This window comes from Aotus nancymaae, unplaced genomic scaffold, assembly GCF_030222135.1.
Source record: "Aotus nancymaae isolate 86718 unplaced genomic scaffold, 86718_ANA_hifiasm-v0.15.2.pri h1tg000033l, whole genome shotgun sequence".
Classification (NCBI taxonomy): Eukaryota; Metazoa; Chordata; class Mammalia; order Primates; family Aotidae; genus Aotus; species Aotus nancymaae.
In genome coordinates, this window is record NW_026988447.1 from 53251284 (window position 1) to 53274566 (window position 23283).

A 23283-nucleotide genomic window follows, 5' to 3' on the forward strand; every position below is an offset into this window, starting at 1 on the left:
TTTGCAGAGATGAGGTCTTGACCAGTTGCCCAGGCTAGTTTTTAACTCCTGGACTCAAGCAATCTGCCTGTCTTGGCCTCCAAAGTGCTAGGACTACAGGCATGAGCCACCATACCCGCTTTCAAGAGACAAATATTTGTGTGTGTGTATTTGTTTTTAAGACAGGGTCTTGCTCTGTCACCCAGGCTGGAGTGTAGTGGCTCCCCCATGGCTCACTGTAGCCTTGACGTACACTGATCCTGACCTCAAACTCCTGTAGCCTTGAGGATCCTGGGTTTAAGCAATCTTCCCACCTCAGCCTCCTTAGTAGCTGGGACTATAGGTGTGTACTACCAGGCCTGGCTAATTTTTGCATTTGTTTTAAGAGATGGGGTTTCACCATGTTGCCCAGGCTGGTCTCAAATTCCTGGGCTTAAGTGATCCGTCCACCTTGGTCTCCCAAAGCGCTGGAACTATGGTCACCATGCCTGGTCTTAAACAGAAAATTTTTAAATGCACAGTGGAATATGAATAATTCCCTTTAGTTTAGTGGATGCAAAACCATAATTATAGTTATATAATTATATAATTATTATGTTTAATATATAATTATATAATGTTTCCATAAGCACATTAAATAACTTTAACACTTAATGATTATAAGTACTTGGTTCTCTGTGAACAAATACACCAAGACAAAAAGTCTTCAAAAAATTACCTATTGTGCAACAGGGTAATTTTTTTTTAAATTTGTTTTTGCTGTTTCTTTTTTGAGATAGGGCCTTACCCTACTGCCCAGGCTGGAGTACAATGGCATGATCATGGCTCACTGCAGCCTCGACCTCTCTGGCTCAACAATCCTCCTACCTCAGCCTCCCAAGTAGCTGGGACCACAGGCAATGCATCGCCACACCCAGCTAATTCTATATTTTTTGTAGAGATAGGGTTTCACCATGTTGCTCAGGCTGGTCTCAACCTCTTGGGCCCATGCAATCCACCTGCCTTGGCCACCCAAAGTGCTGAGATTACAGGCATGAGCCACTGCACCCGGCCTAAAAGTTGGTTTTAAATACAAAGGTGCATATTCTTGCCAGAGTTCCTACTTTGTGAATTAAGAAATTATTTTTAAAAGAATGTACTATCTCCATTTTTTGGCAGCATATGATTTCTGATAAATTAAGCCAAACTAAAAGAAATGATAATAGGCTGGAATGATAGTTTTACTTTTAAATTATATTCATCGGTATGTATCTAAATATAGGTCCAATGACTCTACACAATGTATTATTTAATGACAACTCTCTCCTTTATAATAACATGTACTTAAGCAACGTAAAAGACTATTTACCTCTTTTTGAATTTTCTTATCAAGATCTTTCTGTTTTTCGGCAATAGAATCATAATGCCTTTCTCTTAGGTCAACAATTTCTTCCTCAGTAAGAGGCCTAGAGAAAAAAGGATGGGGAGAAAAAGAAAAAAAACTTCTGATGAGTCTAAGTACAAATAAAACACTCAAAAAATCAGTGAAATTCTCAAATTTTGCTCTTAAAAATGTTAAAGTAATTTCCTACAACTTCAATTGTTAAGAGTAAAAAGTATACATTCTAACACTTGCTATAATTCTAGTGCATAAACTGATATGCACTAGATAATGTATCAGACTAGTTTTTAAAGATGATACATTATCAGACTAGTTCTTAAAGTATTACAGCTACCTTTTAAGAAATGTTGACTTCATTTACCTTCATCTGGCTCTCTTCAGCCATGTAACCTATGGGTATATACCCTAAACCACATCCCAAAATGCTCATCATAAAATATAAATGTCAGTACACTACTACACCCTGATCTCAGACCTCATACCATTATGGAACTCTTCTTAATCCTCCTATTTTATCCTGCTCAGTCACTCTGGATTTCCCAGGACCTTCATCCTTCCCTTTTCTCCCAGCCTGTCTGTCCCAATCATCTTGCTTCACTTACAACCAATATGGACACCAAGGCAGAGCTGAACTACATTCTTACCAACATACTCACTTTCTTGCACTCCTCTATTATTATTCCATATTCACTCAGTTTTACTCACATTCTGACCCTGGGTCATTTCCATGATCAGCCCTTTCTGTTTTAGGCTGCTAGAGAAAATCTGACGTCAATTTGGCACTCAGCCACCAGCAGCAGTCCTTTTACATATATGTGGCAACTCCCTCACATATCCTACATTACCAAATTCAAAATCTTCAAATACTCAAGTTCCTTATTCATACCTTTTTTTCTCTTAAAAGGCAATTTCACTCCACTTTAAGAAATGAGGAATATCAACCATGAATTTCCCCAACTTTGTGCCAACCCCCACTTACTTACATATATCCTTATTCTCCTCACCATCCTCTAAAGAGGAATGTTCTTAACTTGTTCAGGGTCACCTACTACATTTACACTCTTGATTCATTCACCACTGAGCCCACCTCTCCTGCCTCACTCCAGAGAATTCTCTCAGACCTTGTTCTGGTCAATTAGTACCTCTCTTTTACTTTTATCCTATTCCTTTTGTCTGTTTGCACCTCTCTTCCATGTGAAGGAAGGAAGGAGGGAAGAAAGAAGCAACTAAAGGAAAAAACCCTCCATTTGACCTGTATCTATCTCAAGCTACTGCTCTCTCTTTCAGCCAAGTCCTGAAATTAAATGTATAGTATTAATAGTCAGTACATCTGGCACTTACTATGTGCCTGGCTCTCTTCTAAGTGTTTCATATATATATTAACAAATTTTAATCCTCACAACAACCCTACAAGGTAGATATAAAGATTATACATATGAAGGAAGTAAGAGTAAGACAGATTATAAGTATGGCTAAGTAAGTCATATAGCATGTGGCAAAGCTAGAATTTGAACCCCAGGTAGTGTAGCTCTTGTTCTGAACTACTGTTCTTCTTTTGCCTTCATCTCCTTACCTCCCATTCACTTGTCAATCTGCTGCAGTTTAGCTTGGCTCCCATCACTCCGATAACTCTAGCAAAGGTAATCACTGGCTTCTATGTTGCCAAATACAAGTCCTTATCTTACTACCTCAGTTTCGTGGGACAGTATTGATCATTCCCATCTGTCTGTCTGTCTCTCCTCCTTTGGCTTCCCAAGTTCTCCTGGTTCTTCTTTTTGCCAACTACTTCCTGGTCATCTTCATAATCTTCTTCTAGTGTCTGCCTATTCAGTCCTCAGATCACTGCTCTCTCTCCATGCTCCAACCATTCTCAAGTCCATCTCTCCCCAACCCCCCACCTCAGTTAGGTGATCTTGGTAACTACAATGTTTACTAGCCATGTTTAAGGTAATATCTCCTACTTCTGTCCCTTCAGCTCTAACTTCTGCTAGCCCTAGTTATATTTTAGGGCTTCAAAATTTTTCCTTTGAAATATAACTTATAAAATGAAATATAGATTTTAAGTGTTCAGTTCATAAAGTTCTGATAATTGTATGCACTCATGTAACTTCCACTGGAAGCAAGATATATAACATTTCTATCACCTCGCATACTTTCCTTGTGCCCCTTTACAATCAGTTCTCTCACTTTGCTTACACAATTTCTTCTGTCTGGAACATCCTCCCGCTCTACCTGGATAATTAGCACTAACCAACCCTTCAACAATCAACACTAGGTGTCAGCCCCTTAAAGATGTCTTCTTGGACTTATCTCTCCATACAAGAGGCTGTTTTGGGCAAACAGCCTCTTCTCTAGGGTTTTCTAGAATGTTCTATAACCATTATTGAATTGCTTTCCCTATCTCATATTGAAATTAGTCATCTTCAGAATCAATCTCCCAGACCAGGATGTTCTTTATTCTAATGGAGAGACTATGTCTGATGTTTTAAATCCCAGTGTCTAGCATAGTGCTTGGCACATGATAATTGCTTAATAAATGTTTGCTAAACTAAAAAATATAAGGATTATATGTTCATAATATAACACAGTATATGAAAATATTCTCTTGGAATTAAGAATGCTGTTTTGACTTACAGGTAATTCTTTTTTAAGTAATGCATGTAATTTTATTAAAATATTAAAAAGCTGCTCAAATAATTATAGTACAAGGTTTTAGCTACTATTGAAAAATGTGAAAAAAATTAGTATCACAAGTTTCAGAATACATAAGGAAAGGGGTGATAAAGTTAAAAAATTTAAAAGAAATGTACTTGTCAATATTAAATGGTTAAGAAAACTAAAAAACACATAACAGGTACAACAGGAAAGCATCTAGGCACTTACATTAAATTCTTTAATATTCAAAATAGTCTTGAGATATATAATATTTGCCGCAATCTTACAGAAAGAAAAAACTAAGGTTCTGAAATGTAAACTGTTTAATGTCTCAGAGCAAGGAAATGATAAACCTGACTTCTTAAGAGAGCTTTCTTACAGTTCACATAGAAGTTTTTTTGTTATTATTATTATTTTTAAACAAAGCCTTACCTATGACTGCTTCCTGGGCTCTCCCCCTGTACAAAAATTAAGTAAACAATTAAAACAAATTCACTAGCTAAATTCTATTTAAGGAAAACCAATATAATTTTTATTTAATCTAAATACTTTCAACTTACTTATTTTTATCAGAGTAATACACTTCACTATTAAATATATTTCACTATTAAAAGTATTTGAAACAGAAAGCTTTAAAATTTTACTACTTCCCCAAGGAAAAATTAGTTTACTATCTAGCTTAATTACATAAAACCATTTGCTGGACATTTCTTAATTTTTTGTAACAAATATTTGTTATATACCAAATGAACTGGGGTCAGGATGGTATTTGACAACATATTCTCCATGTCCTTATCATTTATATTAATAGTTAATCCTTATTCTTTGCAGTTTCTGTATTTGCAAATTTGCCTACTTGGAAAATTTATTTGTAACCACAAAATCAATACTCTTTGAGCTTTCTTGGTTATTCAAGAACAGGCATGGAGCAGGGAGAATAGCTTGAACTCAGAAGGCGGAGGTTGCAGTGAGCCAAGATCGTGCCATTGCACTCCAGCCTAGGCAACAGAGCGAGACTCCATCAAGAAAGAAAGAGAGAGAGAGAGAGAGAGAGAGAGAGAGAGAGAGAAAGAAAGGAAGGAAGAAAGAAAGGAAAAAGAAAACCAGTGGATCTACTCTGAATTGTGAGGTATTTTTACCTACCTAATGCAAGAGGTTAGAAATATTAGAAGTACAACTTTCTGAAGTTCCTCAGGTTCTGTATAATCCTTAAAACCTGTGTACGTGTATAGTATATCTTAGATAGTTAAAAAAATTCAAAATTATTTTCTAATATAAATTAGTAAAAGAAGAAAATAATATAGGACTAAAAAGTAATAATAAAAATTCTAAAACAAAAATAGTAAAAATTATAAACATAATTGTTAGAACTAATGAGATGATTAATGATAAAAACAAATAGAAGTTTTGTACTATTATGAAAATACTTACTTCATCACTTTCTACTAGATTCTCAAACTGAAAGGACAAAAAAGTAAGTGTTAGGAGGAATATCTGTCTAAGGTGTACATCTCATAAGAAATTATGTTACTTTTTTCACTTAAAAATAATATACTTTTATATTTGTAAGATATTTAATTCAAATGCCTCTTTAATACATCATTTCATTTGATATATTCAACAATCCTACAAAATGGCCAAGGCAAGCATATACTATTTTAATTTATGACTTTCTAAAAATGAAAATCAAACAGGAGAATTACAGTAATTTTCTACATAAATTAGAACTAAAACTTTCACCTGAGTAAAATACTTCATACAAATATTTTAAGTCCATGCTACCAGAATATTCCACTTCACTTGAGTTCAGAACAAATGTCATGAGAAGGAAAATTATTCAAGGAATGGGAACTAAAAGTTACCGAATAAGAATTTCCCTACATGTTTATATTTATTCATCTACTCATTCATATAGTTATTTACTGAAAATCTATTAAAAGGTAGTCACTATCCTCCAATACACTGTCTTTCTAGAGATAGGAATGTAAACAGTTGGATCATAATGTGATTAACACTATTATGTCAATGACCTAATGAAAGTCATCAGAATCTATGAAAACTATAGTTAAAGAATGGGCCTACATTCTTTATTATTATATCACTAAAATGTTTGTATTTTAAATATAAATAACTTGATAAACACCTGAAAGAAAAGGTGTTTTATTGCTAATACTGTTTGGTTTAAAGATTGAGAAGAAACAATGAATTCAAAGGTTTAGAAAATTAAGGACTCTCTCTAAAAAGAGAATAAAACTGTTAAAGTTATTACATTTACCTTATTTTTATACTGGTTGTGATTTTTAAATATCTAATTCCTGCCTTACACGTTTCCTTATTAATTATATAGAAGGCCATGAAGTACAGTGTTCAAAGTTTGCAGGCAGGCAGTTTGGACTAGAATTTAGTTTTGCCACTTACATATTGTGTTGTATAGCTCAGTTTCTCTACCTGTCTAAGCCTCTGATTTTTCATCCATGAAACAGGGTGACTATCACCTATCATCACATGTTGTGATGACATTCTTAATTTGTATGGTGGAGTGGCTAGTTTATAGTAGGTAAGGAATACATGGTAGCTTCTATTATTATATTTTACATACAAAGAAAAAGTGACTCAGTGATTATGCTGTGGAGTTGCTTAAACTCAACTTGCTGCTTTGTTTCTGCTACTCCTCCCTGCCAGGGCAGGCCAACCATCTTCCATTATACCCACTGCCTAAGTGAGCCACTATTACTGACAGAAGAGTAACTTCTCCCTGACTTACCTAGGGTCGGGGGAAAAGCTAGTAGAGAAATAGACCCATAATCCTCTGCAAACTTCTTCCTACTCATTCCTTCCCCTACTGCTCCAATTCTTTCTATCTTCACTAACATGAACAATGTTGAAATATAAACAGTTCCTTCTAAATTTGGGTCCAGATCTTTCCCTCTTCACAACAAAAAGCCCCTTCTGCCCTTCTAAAGGCACTTTTAATCCAATCAAACTCACAACTACTTACCTCTATCGTTAAGTGCTCACCTCTTGAGCATGTTCTAAAATACTTGGATCTGGGAAGGAAAACAGAGTAACTTTAAAAAACACAATTAATTCTAAGACTGAATTAATATAGTGGCATAAAAACATTTCCTCAAGAGCAACTTTAAAACCTCTAACATATAGTTATATTTTTTAAAAAAAGAACAACAAAATTTACCTAAGAATATAAAAAGCCCAGATTTTTAAACTTCAATGTGACTTTGTTTAGTCAATATTTTTTTGTGTTGGTACAAATATTTACTAAATCTGTAATAATCAATTTACTATATTTACTACATTGAGCAGAGTACATTTTAAAATTTATCTCATTTTACATCAAGAAAAATACCTTATTAAAATTACAGATGCGTTAAATAATATATAAAAAGAATATACTCTCAGCTGGGCGAGATGGCTCAAGCCTATAATCCCAGCACTTTGGGAGGTCGAGGCAGGCGGATTATGAGGTCAAGAGATTGAGACCATCCTGGCCAACATGGTGAAACACTGTTTCTATTAAAAATACAAAAATTAGCTGGGTGTGTGATGCACGCCTGTAGTCCCAGCTACTCGGGAGGCTGAGGCAGGAGAACTGCTCGAACCCAGGAAGCGAAGGTTGTAGTGAGCGGGGATTGTGTCACTGTACTTCAGCCTGGTGACAGAGTGAGACTCCATCTCAAAAAAAAAAAAAAATTCTCAATTTTGTTAAAAATACACAAAACATTATTATCTGAAAGGATATATGTCAATATGCTAAGAGTAGTTATCTTTGGTGGTGGAATCATGTATCTTTATTCAAGACTTTATTTTTCCATGCCCTCACAAATAAAAGAAACAATGCATATATATGTCAATCAAACAATCCATTACATTTTTTTCAACTAGGGCCAAATATTGACTTTCATTTTAATCATTATTTTCTGCTCCCATTAAACGTACATGTAGTCAAATAGCAATCTTCTTTATGATATCTTTTCCAAAGATATGTCTACATTCTAAGTACTACAGGATCCAAGCTGGTATCTCAGGACAGGGCCACACACAGTCCTTTGTAATTGAAGTGCCAGGAGATTATGAGACTTTCAGTCATAATGTGGTTCCTGTTAAAAGTTGCTGAACCTGATGAAGGAGAGAACTCCGCCCCACCCCCCTACAATGGAAATCCAAATTTGTACTAAGTGTTGCTAAAGCATCAGGATTCATGGACAGAAAGCATACTTTTAAGAAACAGGAAGAATCCTGGGGTTAGGACAGGTCAGAATTCTTTTGTTTTTCTTTCTTTTTTGGAGACAGGGTCTTACTCTGTTGCCCAAGCTGGAGTGCAGTGGCACAATCCTAACTGGTGAGTTAGGATTTGTAGCCCAGCTTTGCTACAAGTGATCCTGGGCTCAAGTGATCCCCCTGCCTCGGGCTCCCCAGTAGCTAGTACTACAGGGATGCACCACCATGCTTGGCTTCACTTATTTTTTGCAGAGACAGGGTCTTACTATGTTACCCAGCCTAGCCTCAAACTCTTGGGCTCAAGTGTATCTGGGACTCCCAAAGTGCAGAATTCTTTGTATTATGTGTATGTGTGTATAAAGGTTTAGTGAAAGAGAATGTCAAACTAACGTGACTGGAGAATAAAAATTGCAATGAAATTATAGGAACTATTTTTCCTGCTATAATCTTTATCTGCTGATAGATGCAAAGCTGTGTTATTGCCCATTAAGAGACCACTGGTAAAAAGCAAAGATTTTGGTATTGCAATTTCACAGATTTCATGGAATATACCCAGTATAAATGCAATACCCTTAGTCCTCTATCTAGTGCCTCTACTCTTCTCTCTTCTTTATTTCTCAAACAAATACAGAAATGGGTTGAACCTTCAGTAACAGCACTGGGTTCTGGCATTAGGATTCCTGCTTACAGTGCTATATGGTTCTCTCCATATCTTCCCTGAATGAAGAATCTGTCTCTGATTAATCTGTTTCCTCTTCCAGGTTTACTGAGTGGTATAGCTGAATAATTAAAAATAAAGTTCAGTAACATTATCAATATGAGCCATCAGTATGAATTCACTGCTGTAGCAAAGCCCAAAGCTAAGTAGAACACTGTCCAAACCAAGGTAACTGTTATACTACATTTATACTGGATGGCAGAACACCATGTTCTAGTCCAATTACACATAGATATTACAAGCTAACTTTAGTAGTAGACAAAAGTGTTATCTGTTGTAAATGTCTCCCTTTTCTGGCTCCTCTATCCATAGCCAGCTATACTGAGAACACTCATGTTCTCACATGACTCTGAATCCCTGAGTATCTGACTAAGCTACAATCAGTCAGTACCCCATACCTCATTTGACAACTGGTTCAGGGTTACACAGAAACTGAGCAGGGAGAGACAATCCTTCTGAGAGCTCTAGAGAGTTGCTAGGGATTATGCTTTCTGACAATATGCAATGAGAGGAATGAAATCAACTGAAAGAGTGCTCTGACGGCACCGAAGTCACCCCTAAGAACCAGATGCATCCCACCCTGCTCATGGTTTGGTTATTAGCTGAGAAACCTAAGGTCCCTATTGTAAATTCTACCCTTTGCCTAAGATAGTTTTAACTGGCCTTCTGTCCCCACAAAGTCTTGATAATAAATAAACATGAATCTAAGTGACAAAACAAGTGAGCAAATTATGGATAGCAATAAATAAAACAAGATAAACAGAAAAGCAAAATATATTTGGGAAAAATATTCAAGCTTTCCTTTTAAAATGGATTAGATTGAGACCTTGTTCACAAAGGGCGTATCTTGACTGCTAACAGAATAAAAGCTAAGATTATACTGATAAAGTAAATATTCAATTTGGTAAACTCAGGGACAACATTTTTATCAGGGGAGCTTTATCCTGTGACTTATCTGAAAATACCAAGAAACACTGTAATATGTATATGTTTCATGAATTACGAATTACTTATTCAAGTATGCTTGAATTATGTTTACTTAGTCAAACATTATTGATGACCAAATAGGACCCTCAGACATGTAAAGTATTAAATTCAGTCACTGATACTTTGCCAACTTCCAGCCATATAAAATCTTAACTTTTCACATACTTTTCTATATTCTATATATATTTAAAAAATAATTAGAAAGCCAACTTTCTAATGGTTTGAAAGGACCATCTGAGCTTTCAGAGAGCTACTAAGAAATAAAAAATGAAAACTCAAATCTTGCTCCTAGGTAAAGATGAGAATACAAGTGAAGGGGAAGCAGAACAACTGAGGAGAGGAATGGAAGTACTCAACTATTGAATCTTAAGTCTAGTTTTATACTTTTATTTCATAAATATTTATCAAGTGCTTCTCAAGTGCCTGGCACTGTTCTAGGTGCTGGCAATATAATTGTCAATAAATAGATAAAGGCCCTGCCACTTTGGAGTTAACAATTTGGGAATTAATCATAATAAATACATAGATAAATGTATCAGATGATAGTAATTGCCATGAAAGAAAAGCACCTCATGCTGTTTTTTATAAAGGTTGTACTAACTCACATTCCCAAATTAATGATAATAAACACATAAATACATCAGATGATAATAATTGCCAGGAAAGAAAAGAAACTCATGCTGTTTTTTATAAAGGTTGTACTAACTCACATTCCCACCAATAGTGGCTAAGTGTTCTGTTTTCTCCACATCCTTGCCAACCTCTATTACTTTTGACTTTTCAGTAATGGCCATTCTGACTGGCGTAAGATGGTATCTCACTATGCAGTATATACAGGTAAGAAATCTTTTTTTTAAAGAAAAGTACCTTAGAATAAGTGAAGACAGTGATTGGAGGGGGGAGGTTATTTTATGTAGGGCGGGTAAGGCAGGCCTCTCTGTTAAAGCAAAAGCAGAACAAAGACCCCCAAGGAAATGAGGAAGCCAGCTAGACAGATATTTGAAGGAAAATAATTCTAAACAGAGGAAAAGCAAAGGCTCTGAGGCAAAACTTGACTTGGCACAGTCTAAGAAAACAAGAGGGTCAGAATGGCTGGAATGAAGAAGAAAGGGAGAGAAGGTCTGAGAGATAGCCAGGGTCAGATGACAGGCTTTATAGACCATGGGAAGAGTTTTAGATTTTAATATTAATTAGATATGAACTCACAGAAGAGATTTTTGTCTTTAGCATTCACTCTGTTTTTTAAAATTTTTATCATGAACCTTTTCAAATATGCACAAAAGCAGAGAGAAGAGATTAATAAGCGCCCCTGTCCCCATTACCCCACTTAAAAAGTTACTATTTCCTAATCATGTTTCATTTATACTAAACCCCTTTTTGTTTTAAGTTGGTACTTTACAGCAAATCCCAGATGTGTTATTTTACCCTTACCTCAATTTGCATCTCTAATTACAGTATTAAGGACTGTTTTTTTTTAAAAAAGCTAACACACCAACAAAATTTAAAATAATTCTTAATTATCTAATGTCCAGTCCAGCTTATGTTTCTATTTCCCTGATTATCTTCTTACACGCGATTTGTTCAAATTAGAATCAAACAAGGGCCACATAGTATGTTTCCTTGTTAGGCCTCTTGCACCTCTTTTAGTCTATATCAGCCCTCTTTCTTGTACCAGTATCTGTTTTTATGCCATTGATTTGTTAGAGAAACGGTGTTATTTGCCCTACAAAATTTCTCACTTTCTGAATTTACCTGATATTTTTCCTCTTGGTGTTATTTAACTTTTTCTTCTACCCCTGTATTTCCTGTAAATTAGTAATTTGATTTAAAAGCTTGATTATACTGAGTTTAATTTATTTAGGCAAGAATGCTTCACTTATGGTACTTGCTACTGAATCAAATCATAAGGAACTTTATTTTTGCCTGCCACAGTTTTACTGATGCTAAGATTGATCTGTAAGTTAAGATACTGTCAGCCTAATCCATCCATCATGTTTCACATCAAGCTTTTACCAAATGGTTTTTAGCATCTATTGATAATCAGTACTCAGTTCCATTATTTCACTAGAGAGTACAAAAACAACGATTTTTAAATTCTATCATTCCTTAAGAATTTATTAGCTATAAGAACTTCGCTGGAAGATCCGTAAAAGACAAGCTGACATATATTTTAAGAGGCCAATTAGAAAGCTATTACAATAGTAGAGCAAAGAAACGATGGTGGCTTCAATCACAGTAGCAATAGTGGGAGTAATGACAAGTAATTCTGAAGACAGGGCCGACAGAATTTGCTAACGTATTAGATGTAAGGATGTGTGTAAAAAGGAAAAATCAAGGCTATCTCCTAACTCTGAAGCCTGAACAATTAGAAAATGGATTTGTCATTTACCAAGATGAGGAAGCCTGGGAAAGAAGCAAGTTTGTGTTTTAGATGCCTTGAGCTTAATATTCATATAAAGTTGGAGTCTGGGTGAGAATCCTCTATTCAAATTCCAGACCTACAACGTTAACATAAACATCAGTCCAAAAACCCCTTAAAAGTAATTCCTATAATTAACCTTGGGGCTACTTCTCAATCTCAGATCAGTAAAAATGACTTTTCCTTTTTTGTTTGCTTCAAACCCAGGAAATTCATCTTGCTTTCTTTTGCTGTCCCAAGGAAGGTTGTCTGTAGATAAAGATGCAACGTCAGCAATTTTTCCCCTCCCATATATACACTTCATACAATACACTTACGGTATACCAATACATACATATACCTATTGTTTTCAAGGATTTTACTTCTAACCAATATGGGGAAATGGAAGTATCCTATCTTCCTTGGGGACTGAGGAAGATGAGTTATCCCCCAGTAAGCTGGAAACAGAAAAAGCAGAAATTAAAGCTATAAACAATACATAATGTATCAGTTATCTTCACATGCTAAGTTAATTTAAATCAACAGAATGGCTCCTGTAAGATTTAAAAGAAAGAGAAGGAAGTTAATGATATCTTTTTAAAAGATGTGTAAAATAGAAGAAACAGAAGAATAGAAAATAGAGAAACAAATGTTGGTAGAATTCAGCCAAACCCCGTCTGTAGAAGAGTCCCCTGGTTCAAGGACCTGGGCTATCTGGTCCCAGTGGATGGTGGTGTTCCAAGATGATGGGTTATTTGAATTGTACAATTAACTTTCTTGTTCCGAATCTACACTCATTAAGCACCTCCCACCCTGTTTTTCCATGCTTATAGTAAAATAATATCTTTACCTAAAGACACAAATACTATACCATCCCTTGACAGTTGCATTTCTCATTTTAAATTATTAAATTTACCTTGGTTTTCTCCACCTGACCCAAAAGGCTGAAGGTGAGAGCCTGGGACACGATGAAATCACCAATGTGGGTGCCCAAACAAAATTATGTATTTTTTTGTTTGTTAGTTTTAAGACAGTCTCACTCTGTCACCTAAGCCAGAGTACAGTGGTGTGATCCCAGCTCACTGCAAACTCTGCTTCCTGGCTTCAAGCAACTCTCCTACCTCAGCCCGCCAAGTAGCTAGGACTACAGGCACACATCACCATGCCCGGCTAATTTTTGTATTTTTAGTAGAGACAGGGTTTTGCTGTATTGGCCAGGCTGGTCTTGAACTCTTGGCCTCAAGCAATCAGCCTGCCTCGGCCTCCCAAAGTGCCGGGATTACAGGTGTGAGCCACCACATCCAGCCTAAAATTATGTATTAATGGGACAGCAAAACTAGCCACAGGAAAAATCATGTAACTCATCTTATTCGGGTTCCCCAAGTACTGTGCAGTTATATTTCATATTTCATTATTACATAGGTACTAGTTGAGAATATTTTTTAAAATGAAGTTTTATATGTATATAGGGCAGCATCATTAAAAAAAAAGAAAATGAGACAAAAGGAAACTAGATCATAGTCTAAAAGCAGAAATCTGATGCCAACTATTAACGTACATATCTAATAATCTTAGGTGAAAATTGAGTCTTAGAAGGGAAGACAGGAAACAAAATGAGCAAAAGCAGCAATATCTACTACAAAAGCTAACTCTCAATTACTGTTAGTTTAGAGAAATAATAAGAACATTTTACTTTCTTCAATTTGAAAAAAAGTCAATATTTTATTGACTTGAAGTTTCCAACTACATATGCTACAAAAACCAAAACATAGCAATATATTAATATAATGGAGAGCAAAGACAGGCTTGCATTTACTGAGCGCCTACAACAGGTCAGGAACAGAGCTTATTTTTTTACGTGTATTTTATATTCATTTCCTTCCCAGAATAATCCTATGAAGTATTGTTAACCTATTGGATAGATCTGCACTGTCCAGTATGAAAACCACTAGCCACAAGTGGCTATTGAGCAACTGAAATGTGACTAGTCTGAACTTTAAAGGCTCTTGTGTCAAATATGCACTAGATTTTGAACACTTAGCACAAAAAATTATCTAAAATATCTAAACTCCAAAAAGTAAGCTCTTTTCAATATGTATCCAAGGCCAAGAGTAGGTAAGTATCTTTTAGACCTTCCTCAATTCTTCTCCTTCCATTTTCAATCTATCAACAGTTCTGTAGCTGAAAACACTGCTGTGCATGTTCTGATACTATGTGTGTAGCTTGGAATCTAAAAGTGTGCTAATTTTATATGTAACACTGTTTACAGTATATACTTTTAGAACATTCTTTTAAGAAAAAAATAAGTTTAATTGTATTACTCATAAAATATTTTATTAATAAAATTATTATTCATAAAAAGGTTTCACTAAAAACCAGGAGTGTATAAATCTGGTGACATTTAAAGTTAAAAGAAAATCTGGTCTAATATTTTCAGTCATAACTGCTTAAGAATCTAAAAGTAAAGGAGAATAGCCATCCTACTTTTTCAGACCTATTGTTAGCCTATAAGTGGGTCATATTGTACAGAGCTCCCTACATTTGCTAAATAAAATTATAGTGTAAATTGGTACAGAGCAATCTAAGATTCTTCTACTATGCAAACATAATTGCTTAAAAACAAGGAAGCTAAAATCCAGTTTTCATATTTATAAAATCCTGCTTTCATATTTGTAACATCTGACTAAACCTACTGAATCTCAAATTAATTTCATTTATAATGACAGCAAAATAACTCCATAAGAAAACTCCACATTTATATAGACCAGAGATTTTTGGAGGTGTGAATGTTAGAGGCACCATAGGAAACAGCAAGAGAAATGGCAAGAGTAAATCGAAGGAGGCCTCCCTCCCTCATCTTTGGGGAAAAATCAATATTACACTATTACTGACAGGAGACGGCTGCACACCTTTGCGAGTTGATGTAGAAAAGAAAAAAAGAATGGCTATGAGTCTCTGAACTAGGCATGACACATTTAGAAACTGTCCAATGATAGGTATTTAGTCTTGATAACTCTGTTTTAGAAAAGCAGTCATTCTCATCCTGTGGCATAAAACAATTGCCTTTTAAAAATGAAGACTACTGAGCTTCACCTTCAAGTTGACTAATAGTGCCTGGGTATTATATTCTATTCTGTTCACCAATTTGTTTATCCTTGTGGCAATACAACAGGGCTTTAATTATTAGAGCCTGTAATCTCATAGGACAAGTTACCTTCTTCAAAATTAGTGGGGCTTTTTATGGCCCTTTGCTCTTCCATATAAATTGCTGGAGTCAGCTTAAGTTCCACAAAATTCCTATTAGGATTTTAACTGCAAATGCACTAATTTTCTAGTAAATAGGCAGAGAACATCTTAAGCACGGTGAGTCTTTTTACCCATGAAAATGGTATTGCCCTGCATTTATTTAGACAATGTCTTTAAAAACTTTGTTCTAGTCTTACACATCTATTATTGATTACTAGTCTCTTATATTTTTTCACTGCTATCTTAAAAGGTAATTTTAAAATATGCACTATTTATTGCTGGTATATAGGAATACTATACAATAAAGTTTTCACACAAATATTAGATTGCATTTCACATCAACAGGCTGAAAAAATATCTGACAATACCTGTTGAAAAAATATCTGACAATACCTAAGAGTTAGGAAATGGAGCAATAAAAATTCATTATTGGTAAAAGTTTGAAGTAGTATAATTACTTTGAAGAAGTCTGTTTTTTCTACTAAGTTTGAAGAGGTACATAAGCTATGACTCAGCAGGTTCACTCCTAGGTATAGCCACCTAAAGAATCTTCTGTCCATGTGTACAAAGAGACATTTATCTCTTTGCACAAATTGAGGTAGTTTGTAAAAGAAAAACAAAAAAAAAAGAAGTTGGAAATGATCTAAATGCCCATCAACAGAAGGGTAAGTAATTATGGCCTATTCATATAATACAATACTGCACAGAAATAGAAATTAATGACTGAATCAGAAGTAAACCTTGGTTCACATAAGAAGCTGCTTCTGCAAGTGCCAAGAACCATACAAGTCCTAAACAGTGAGTGGAGATAAATGTATAGAATGAATGCATGAATAATGTATGCAATCAAATTTGAGGCTAAGCAAGAAATAAGTTGGACTAGGGTGGTGTCAGTGAGAAAAGTGGAGGGATTAAAGAAATATTTAGAAGATAAAAATCATCTAGTTTGGGGGATGGACTGGAAAATAAGGAGATGATGGGAGAAGTGTCAGAATCCACATGGGGATGTATGAAAGCAGCAGTATCAAGAGTGAAAGTACAAGAGAAAAATAAATGTGGTAAATCCAAGATGTAAGACTTAAATGCCAGCAGTGAAACAATAAAGGACAAAGTGATGTAAGAAGCTAGAAGAATTTTCTAGCAATATAGCATTATCACATAAAGCTGAGCTATGAAGAAAATGATTACGAGCACATAATACGTGCATTTCACTTTCATGAATCCAGTCACATGCCCTGGAAGAAAGAGGAAGTTGAGAAGTTATTTGGATAACAACCCACAATTCTATTCAAGAACATGTATATTTAGGTGTGTTAATTCGGGTGAAAGTTGAGCAGCTGAAAGAAAGAGGCTCCAAAAACACAAGAAAATACAAGTGTACTTTTCCTCTTAACAGTTTACAGAGTTCCTCCAAGTCATCTATGGGCATTCATTTACATGTAATTCTTACAGTCCTGTAAGCTGTCTCTAAATGAAGTAATGTAAGCTTCTGTGTATCCACTTTACAACTACTGAAGATGTGAAAGTGGATTGTGTTATAGTTTGGATGTTCGTCCACTAAAAATCTCATGTTGAAATTTGATCTCCGTTGTTAGGGGCGGGACCTAATGGGAGGCATTGAGGTAATGGGGGTGGATCCCTCATGAATGGCTCGGTGCCAACCTTATCCTCATGGTTATGAGTGAGTTCCCAAGAGAGCTGGTTGTTAAAAAGAGCCTGGCACCCCCTCCTTGTTTCCTCTTTTGCCGTGTGATTTCTGCACACACTGGCTTCCTTTTACCTTTTGCTACTAGAAGCAGTCTGTACCTTACCAGATGCAGATGCCCAATCTTGAACTTTTCCAGACATCAAAATTGTGAGCCAAGTAAACCATTTTTTCTTTATAAATTACCCAGCCTCAGATATTCTTTTATGGCAACACATCCTAAGACAGATTCAAACATGTAAAAAGGACATTAGAGAGGTAGAAAAGGAAGGCTATGACTGGTTCCTGGAGCATAATACTCTGAATGATAGAGGCATATACAGAAATTTGGAAGAATTTGAAACTAACATGGTACAAAAGTGAAGATACTTGCATACAAATTTACTTATCGATGTTATCAAGGTAGGTTTCAAGATACTTTTATTAAAGATAAAAACAGTCTTGTTCGGGTATTGAACAATGGGAACACATGGACATAGGGAGGGGAGCACTATACACTGGGGTCTGTTGCGGGGGAGTGGGGGGACAGCGGGGGGTGGGGAATTGGAGAGAGAGAGCATGGGGAGAAATGCCACATATAGGTGAAGGGGAGGAAGGCAGCAAATCACACTGCCACGTATGCACCTATGCAACAACCTTGCATGTTTTTCACATGTACCCCAAAACCTAAAATGCAGTTAAAAAAAAAAAACAGTCTTGTTAAGAATAGGCTTAAAATGCAGTACTTTATGCTTCTCATTTTATTTTACATAGGTAAATACTCATATCAAAGTGACTTAAGCAAAAAGTAACCGAAAAATTCTCAAATTCTACAATGATATTGTTCCTTTTCTTTATATTTTATTTATATCTGTTAGAATAAAATAAGAAAGTCTTTCCCTATATCTTTTGCTTGACACTATAAATAAATGATGAAGAATCATGGTAAATTGTTCCAAAGTCTATTAAAAATTAAAAGCTTCCCAAGACTGCTTTTTTTTTTTTTTCCAGAACAGAAGACTGGAAAGATTACAAATCTAATGCCTGGCAAAAACTATTACAAAGAAGATGATGGAAACATTGCTTTTCAATTAGTATCAAATATTTCAATAGAGATTTAACCGCTCAAATGTCAAAGATAAAATCAACAGATTTTTCCAGGTAGGGATAGCAGTGACATAGGTGATGTGATGGTTAATTTTATATGTCAACATGACTGGGTCACCAGATGCCCAGATATGTGGCTAAACATCCTATCTGGTGCATCTGCAAGGGTGTGATAGAACAGACTCACATTTGAATTGGTGGACTGAGTAAACCAAATCGCCCTTTCCAAGGTGAGTGGGCGGCCATCATCCAATCCATTCAGGGCCTGAACAGAACAAAAAAGTTGAAGGAAGGTTGAATTGAATTCTCTCTACCTGACTGCTTGAGCTGAAACACTGGTCTTCTCCTGCCCATGAATTGAGACTTACAGGACCAGCTTTCCTGGGTCTACAGCTTGCAAATAACAGATTGTGGGACTTAACCTCCATAATAAGGCAACTCTGTATGTATGTATGTATGTATGTATGTATGTATGTATGTATGTATTTATTTATTGAGATGGAGTTTTGCTCTTGTTGCCCAGGCTGGAGTGCAGTGGCACAATCTTGGCTCATTACAACCTCCGCCTCCCAGGTTCAAGAGATTCTTCTGCCTCAGTCTCCTGAGTAGCTGGGATTAAAGGCATGCACCGCTGTATTTTTAGTAGAGACAGGGCTTTGCCATGTTGGACAGGCTGGTTTCGAACTCCTGACCTCAAGTGATCCCCTCACCTCAGCCTTCCAAAGTGCTGGGATTACAGGCATGAGCCACCATGCCCAGCCAAGGCAAATCCTTATGACCATTCTCATCTATTAATATATATATATCTACATGTAGATATAGAAATACAGATATCTCCTACTGGTTCCATTTCTCTGGCGAACCCTGAATAATACAGGTAGTAATAGTAATCATATTTACTGTTTAATAAGCTCCTTCTAAAGACACATTTAGAAAGAATATGTTCAAAAATTAATTGTATGCCTTGGTAGAAAGAAGACAAATCTTCCCTCCCAATATGTCAAAGACAAAATGCAAGGGTTTAAAAAATGGTCATTGCCTTTAAGAGCCTGATTTAAAGGAAACTAATAATCAGAAGGAACCTTAGAGGTCTTTTAGTTACTTCCTATTCATCTTCTGGAATCTGTGTGCAGCATCTGAAATCACTGACAAGCCTCTTCTTTTGGAAACTGTTGCCACTTATGTATCTATGCCATTGAATCTTCCAATTTTTTATTTCTCCAAGTTACTGAGTGACAGGTATAGCCATGTATTTAAAATATTTTAAACCCATGTATCCAAAAGGCTTACAGTCTAACAGGATAGACACATAGGTAAATTAACAACTACTATGTTTTAAAAGGAGATATGTTCAGATGAGGTGTCATCAAAAATCAGCCCGAGGCAGAGGAATAAGCCAGGCCTCCAAGCAGACGAAAGAGATGTTTCAGGGAGCAGCTGGTACCAAAGGCAAGGGGGAGTGAGAAGAACCTGACATATTCAAGATACTGTATTCATTAATTCTGCCAACAAGTATTTACCGAACATGTAATATGTTCTAGGCACTTAACTGAGAGCTGGGTATTCATTAAATGGTATGCAAAAACAGGCATAAACTCCTTCCCTTTACTGAGAGCAGCAGACAGACATTAAACAAATAATCACACTATTTCAGTATAACTATAAATTAAGAATGTGCACAGAAGAAAAGCAGATGGTTCCATGATGGTATGCAGACTTATCCTCTGGAGGGTAGGATATGGTTTTGGAAGACTTCTGTAGGAAATAATTCTTAAGCTGGCATCTACAAGATGAGTGAATAGGAGTTATCTAGGTAAAAAGGAAAGAAAGGGATTCAAGGAAGAGTATGACACACATAAAGAAAAAAGAAAAAAAGAAAAGGTAGGCAAGGAAAAGATAACACAGTGCCTTGAAAGCTCCATTAAAGATTACAGTCTTTATCCTATAAGTTTGGTAAGCCACTTAAGAATTTATGTTGGATTTGTGTCACAGATTTGCATTTAAAAGGCAAAAGATTTATTGATTCTGAAGAGAAACCAGAGTATCGAATGTGCATTTAAGATCACTTTGACTCCAGGTGCAGGATAAATTGAAAAAGGTCAGGAATATATGTGGGTAGACTATAGTCTTGATAGTCTATTTACTCAGTCGACAAATATTTGTTGAGTCTATTCACTCAGCCGACAAATATTTACTGAGCACCTACTATGTGACAAGCACTGCTGGTGCACTGAAGATACAGAAACAAATGAAAACCTCTGATCACATGAAATTTATATTCTATTAAGGGAGAACAGTCAACTGACAAATACTCAGAGTCTAGAAAGTCATGGAGTGGTAAGTGCTATGAAGGAAAACAAAGTAAACAAAGTAGTGTCAGAGAATGGCGAATGAGAAATACACACAGAATTACTGGCAATCTAAGCAACAAATGACGACAGCTTGGATTAATGTGGCAGCAGTGAGAGAAGTGGGTGGACTGAAAAGTTATTTAAGAGGCAAAAAAATATCATCTGGTCTTGGAGATGGACTGGAAATGTGGGATGATGAAGAACAGTGTCAAAGACAACTCCTAGATTAGCAGCTACATGCATGTCATTCCTTAAGAAGAGTACAGTGTGAGAAAAGTCTTCTACAAGTTTTGAAGGACTCTAAAATGTCATGACTGAGAAGAAGAAAATGAATATGCACAGGGGAACAGCGGCAGGGAAGGTGAACATTAGCTTACCTTGAAGACTGAGTGAGAAGTGGGGAAATAGACATCCAGACTAGGCAAGACTAGACAATTCCTAAGGAAATTATTTAAGGGAAAAGACAGGAGATAGCATAATAGGTGGAGGGAGATATGGTAGTCAGGGTAACAGCTAGGGGGTCAACAGAAGTCTGGAATCTGTGCAAGGTTTTATGTTACTTTCCTTTTGGTTTTCGGATTAGGGAGACACATGTTCAAAAGGGCATATCAGGAGGGTAGAACTACAAATATAGAGGACAGAAGGGTCTGTTCTAAGGCAGAGGGGACACAGATGTTAGAAAGATCTAACATGTAGAGGCCATTCAGAAGGTAGGGACTCGATAACCTGGGTTTGAAGGGTGAGTAACAGGAAGGAACTTGGTGTATTCTTAGTTTCATGACTTAGGTGACTACATATACCACTCACAAGGTAGGGAATAAGGTAGTAGAAAAGGCTGGGGCTTAAAGAGAAAAAAGGAGGAAAGGACTACCAGAAGGAAACAAAGATGAATTCAGCTTTACAAAATGAATTTATGGTTATGTTTGTAGCCAAGAGGAACTACACAATAGCAATTAGATATTGCAGAGCTCAAACTGAGATGACTGAACTCATTAACATACAGGTGATGTACCACCACCTAGGAAAAGTACATTAAAGAAGAAAAATGTATTAGGGAAGAATAGAATGAGATTCAGAACAGAGCCTTAGGGAGTCTTTAAGGTTTAACAAAGAATGTTTAAGAAATCCACATCCATTCAAATCCACTACTGTTTTCCTTCCTAACTTCTGATATTCCAAAAGAAACATCTTACACTTTTGTATTTTTCAAAACTGACAAACATACAGAAAACCAAAATAAATCTCTTAATACTGCCACTATTGATTTCTATATTTAAGCAATACACATTATAATAAGTATTTAAAAAATTCTCAAAGGTACTCAATGTAATCTCTATAAAAAATAGTGAGTCAATATAAAACCGGTAGGATACGTCTTTAAGTATGTGGACATGTGGTGTTTTTGCCAAAGTTAGGGAATTATCTTTAGGCCTTAAAAAAAAAATGAAGGGTAAGAGAAATTACTGTTTTATAGATCCTACAAGTTCAAATAACTCTTCTGTCTATTCATTCAACGAGATACTGAGAATGAAGAGAGATATAAAACAGGCTTTGACCTTAAGGAGCTCTCAGCCTACATCATGGTACTTGGAACCAGGAGTTGGCAACTACAGCCCACTGGCCAAATCTGGCCCTCTGCCTGTTTTTGTAAATAAGGTTGTATTGAAACACAGCCACACTCATTTGCTGAAACATTGTCTATGGCTGCTCTTGCACTAAAATAGTAAAGTTCAGTATTTACAGCAGACCACACCACTTGCCAACCCTAAAATACATATTATCCGGCCCATTACAGAAAAAAGTTTGCCAACCCTTGATATAGAACAGAAATAAGCCCATAGAAAATATTTCTTCAAGGAGATAATATGGTTTCAGAGGTTTGGAGCAGGTTTCACAGGGAAGGTAAGTAAGGTAAGGTAAAGATAAGTGAAAGCTCACCAAAAACTAGAAAAAGAAGAAATATCATAGAGGCCGGATGCAATGACTCATGCCTGTAATCCCAACACTGAGGGAGGGAGGCTGAGGTGTGCAGATCACTTAAGTTCAGGAGTTCAAGACCAGCATGGGCAACATGGTGAAACCCTGTGTGTTTCTATAAAAAATACAAAAATTAGCCAAGCGTGGTGGTCCACACCTATAGTCCCAGCTACTTGGGAGGCTGAGGTAGGAGAATTGCTTGAGCCTGGGAGGCAGAGATTTTAGTAAGCCAAGATCACACCACTGCACTCCAGCCTGGGCAACAGAATGAGACCTTGTCTCAGAAAAAAAAAAAAAAGAAAGAAAGAAAAAGAAAAGAAATCTCACACATAAAGGCACAGGGTTAGAAAACACTATATTTGGCTGGACATGGTGGTTCACGCCTGTAATCCTAGCACTTTGGGAGGCTGGGGTGGGCGGATCATGAGGTCAGGAGTTCAAGACCAGCCTGGCCAACATGGTGAAACCCTATCTCTACTAAAAATACAAAAATTAGCCGGGTGTGGTGCATGCCTGTAATCCCAGCTACTCAGGAGGCTGAGGCAGGAGAATTGCTTGAACCTG

The 23283-nt window shown here is 36.2% G+C and overlaps 1 protein-coding gene across 2 annotated transcripts in view; it reads right to left on the minus strand.

Moving 5' to 3' along the window:
* The window catches only part of AP1AR (adaptor related protein complex 1 associated regulatory protein), a 34662-nt gene that overhangs the window by 7592 nt on the left and 3787 nt on the right, over positions 1-23283 (minus strand). For both annotated transcript variants that reach the window (XM_012436591.3, XM_012436590.3), the window contains exons 2-5: positions 7014-7062; positions 5447-5473; positions 4448-4473; positions 1328-1424 (exon numbers count right to left, since the gene is read on the minus strand). In XM_012436591.3, coding sequence (XP_012292014.1) covers positions 1328-1424; positions 4448-4473; positions 5447-5473; positions 7014-7062 — 199 coding nt within the window. The remainder of the gene's footprint in view (positions 1-1327; positions 1425-4447; positions 4474-5446; positions 5474-7013; positions 7063-23283) is intronic.